This window comes from Dicentrarchus labrax, unplaced genomic scaffold (genome assembly GCF_905237075.1).
Source record: "Dicentrarchus labrax unplaced genomic scaffold, dlabrax2021, whole genome shotgun sequence".
Lineage (NCBI taxonomy): Eukaryota > Metazoa > Chordata > Actinopteri > Moronidae > Dicentrarchus > Dicentrarchus labrax.
Window position 1 is genome coordinate 4,124,758 of NW_026136721.1, and position 4,042 is coordinate 4,128,799.

A 4,042-nucleotide genomic window follows, 5' to 3' on the forward strand; every position below is an offset into this window, starting at 1 on the left:
TATAGTGAAAACTTCCATTTAGCCAAAAGAATACACACATACCTTTTTATATAATTCCTTCAAAGTCCTCACCACACATATTATATCATTCTGGACAGACATTGGTGTAACACTGGGCGGTAATTCTAGTTTTTCCAGGTTCAGAGGTATCTGTCTTTGTGGACTACTACAGGGTTCCCATGCCTCCTGGAAAATCTGGAAAACCTGGAAACTTAGAGATTAGTTTTCCAGTCTTGGGAAACACATGGGAAATAGATTAAAAGGGCCAAATACCATTGTGAGCTGTCCTGTACTGTCAAGTAAAAATTGTCATTCCTCGAACTTAAAAGATTGTGGAAAATAATTTCTTAAATTGAGTGGGAACCCTGTATTAGAGAATATCAGTCAGATTTCTCAAAACCTGGACAGATCCAAAACTACCTAAATGGACAAGTACTATTAGAAGCAAAAGAGGAAAATCAGTTTTTTGTAATTTAGGTGAACTGAGCCTTTAGTGAAAATTTAAAATCATTTTTCCACTTTAGGATCAGCTGGAATGTACGTATTCGTCCATCAGCTGACTGAGTGACACCTCCTTGTGTGCATCCACAGGCTATGAGTCTGATAACGTGGAGCTGAGTGAAGCGATGTTTGGGGCGGTTCCTCTCAGCCTACGCTCCAGCATCAAGCTGGCCGACCTCAATGTGTTCTACCAACAGCTGCAACAGCACCTCAGCAAAGACAACAGGTTAGAGAACAGCTGCAATGAGCAATAACAACACCAGAATCATTTCTGTCTCACAGCACAATATTTTGGCCTCAGGCATGAATCGTTCGTATGCGCAGATTTGATCTTAAATTGTGTGAGAACAATTCAAGAACTTTTGTGGCATTCAGTATTTGCGTACGTGCCATTTGTTCTTGGGCAAGATCAACGTTTAAGACCCTAGACCACACAAAGCCTATATGCACTGAAACCCACTTAGCTTCTGTTTATGTTAATAATAATAATGATGATGAAAAAGTTATTTACTTCATGAAAACACAAAATAAAAACTTTACAATGATTGATTTTAATTGTTATTTCAATTAGGTGGCACTTCCTTTCCTTTTTCTCTCTTGGCTTTTTTGAGTTTCTGGCTACCTTGACAGTTACTGTACCTGTCTGTGGCTTGTTGGTTTGCACACAGCATTTAAGTCTACTTATTGAGGCATGTCCATATGCCAACTGCAAACTGCCTGGCACACGCTTCCAATCTGTCTGTCAGTTGATGCAAACTTGTGCTGGCAAATGAGCAGAGAGCTTATACTACTACCCACATTGTAATGATACAAAGCTGGTTGAATGTGTGCAAATTGTCCCTTTAACAGGGGAACTACCTTTTGAAAAGGTGATGTTTACTAGTTTTAGAAACCAGGTGGTCTGTTGAACATGTCTTAAGTTTTGTGTAGATGAACATTTAAATCTGTTGACAGGACTGACGTTTTAGAACAGATATGCTTAGTACAAAGTCTCTCATTACTATCAACATGAAATGGGACACTGCTGCGTCCGTCGTTTTGCCATTTGAAATGATCAGTCACTGTTTCCTCTTGCCCTCTGCAGCAGCTCCCTCAGTGTGCAGAAGATGAAGCAGTTGAAGATGAATGTGAGTGACGCCAAGCTGAAGGTCCTGCAGCACCTCTCTTTAGTGGCACTGGACAGGAAGGGCCACGTTCGACTCGTGATGGGAGGTGAATGAACCTGGAGACTGTCGACAGTGTGTGCTGGGTTTGGCTGATCCTCCACACGACCTAGAGTACAGAGCTGGCTGAAGGATCACACTGCAGAGGCTCTGGGGACACAGCCAGACACACGCACGCCACCAGATGTTTGTGGACATCAGTCATATTTCAGTCAGTTCAGATGCTGTTATAGTTCCAATCCACAAATTGCAACACTATTTTTACTCCTCTTGCAGGTCACAATTGTCTATTTTAACTTTTTCTGTGTCACCTGCCTTTCCTTCACTGCCATCCCAACATGCTCCTCTGCTTCATTAACCCTGAGCCATTATTAAAGCTGCAGTGGGTAACTTTTATAAAAATAATTATTTGTCAGTGTTTTTACAGGGTCCTGCAAATCACCTACCACTGCAGAAAGGGGAGAGATCAACCAAGAGATTTTCATGGGATAAAATAAAGTGGAACCGCACTGTGTGTATTTTATGACTGTAGAATGATCTCAGCAGAACTACACTGACAGTGGGTCTGGACTGGTCCCTCCTGTCCATTGACACATATATATTCCATAATGGGAACAGCTGATATCAGAGTGGTCTTCTCAAATGTGAGCCTCCCTTATCCAAGTCATATTCTCTGTCATCTGGTCATTTATAATGTAAATACTTTAGATGGAAAAAAGTGTGCTGTTCATTCCTGACATGGTGCAGGTAAAATGCCCTTTGTTCGCCCTCAGTGTTTGTATAGGGTTGGGTATGAACCTGATTACTTTGTTGGTACTGACCAAAATGTATTCTTAGATATAAGTATGGAAAACTGTAAAAAACTTAAAGGTCCATCAAAGGTCTGCTCAGACTCATAGTCGTATGTCCTTATTATAGAAAATAAAATGTTTATATTTGTTCCAAATAAAAGACTCGAAACATTTAAAGTTTTATCAAGTGGTGTGCTCTTTGGTCCTACAGGTGACTTTTGTTTAGAAAGTGTAGAACTGAGTCACATAATTTCAGTTGTGATAAATGCCTGGACCCACCCCTTTTTGTTCTGTGCTCCAATAACAGTTGAGCAAGCCTCGGTCAACTTTCTCCTTTCTTGGCTCTTCTACATTGAAGACAACCACAGTTTGAAGATGGTTAAAAGATAAAAGTGACATATATATATATAATGTATATATATGTGTGTGTGTGTGCACGCATATGTGTATATATATATATATTGATGTATATGTGTATATATACATAGATACATACACGACAGACCCAGTTTTGCTGCTGACCGCTTCAGGTTCTCTTTCAAAATCTTCACCTTTTTTCTTCATGATTCCTTCCACCTTGACGAGATTCCCAGTTCCAGATGCACTGAAGCATCCCCACAGCATACTCCCACCACCATGTTTCACTGTGGGGACGGTGTTCTTTGGGTTATATGCCCTTCTTTCTCCAAACATAAACAATGTCTCTATGGCCAAACAGCTCTATTTGCATCTCATCTGACCAAAGGACATGCTTCAAGAATTCATAATCTTTCTCCAGGTTGTCCTTAGCATACTTCAGTCTGGCTTGAAGGTGTCTCTTCTGCAGAAGTGGAGTTTTTCTTGGTCTGCAACCTTGCAGTCCATTCCTGTGCAGGGCTCTAGTGATTGCCTTCTGAGACTACAATTCCCGAGCATTACAAAGTTAAAGCAGATCATTGCATAACAGTGGTTTGTGCTATGGCTCAATAAAAAGGTCAGTTCTTAAGGGGGCTAATCATTTTGACCCTGGTAGTATTTGTTTTTTGTGAAATAATTTTGTTTCTGTGTGCAAAGTAAAATAATATAAACATCCAAAATAAAACTAGGATGTTGAAAAAGCTGTGTTAAAAATTATTTGCCCTGTTTAATAGCACTTGGGAAATACCTTTTAAAAAATGAAATTTTCATAGCAGGGCTAATAATTGTGTCCTCATGTGCATATGTATATATATGTATGTGTGTGTGTATATATGTATGAGAGAGAGAGAGCCCCCCTTGTAGTTATCTTTTCAATATAGACAAGCCTGGCACTTAACATATCTAAGTACAGGAAAGAGGGAAGTTGACAGGTTTTGACCGAGGCTAGCTCAACTGGATGGACGACTAAAAAGGGGCAGGGCTTATGAAGGGTCCATTCTTGAAAAGTGAAGGGATGGGATTATTTTAAAATCAGATGGTGTATTTGTATCTTTCTTTGCACATCCTTAAACAGCACAATGTAAACTAACACACAGTGTTTTGTTTGTTCTAGTTCATCAAATTAAGCTCAATGGTTTTAATGGTGGAATGGGGACGTGCTGCACATGAAATGATCTGCGTACATCAAAA

General features: G+C 39.9%; 1 protein-coding gene across 1 annotated transcript in view; it reads left to right on the forward strand.

The window, feature by feature from the left end:
• Positions 1–2,632, forward strand: part of tiprl (TIP41, TOR signaling pathway regulator-like (S. cerevisiae)) — a 23,752-nt gene extending 21,120 nt beyond the window's left edge. Inside the window, exons 12-13 of the mRNA XM_051386453.1 lie at positions 592–727; positions 1,586–2,632. Of these exons, the coding sequence (XP_051242413.1) occupies positions 592–727; positions 1,586–1,721 (272 nt within the window). The 3' untranslated portion in view covers positions 1,722–2,632. The remainder of the gene's footprint in view (positions 1–591; positions 728–1,585) is intronic.
• The last annotated feature ends 1,410 nt before the right edge of the window (positions 2,633–4,042 follow it).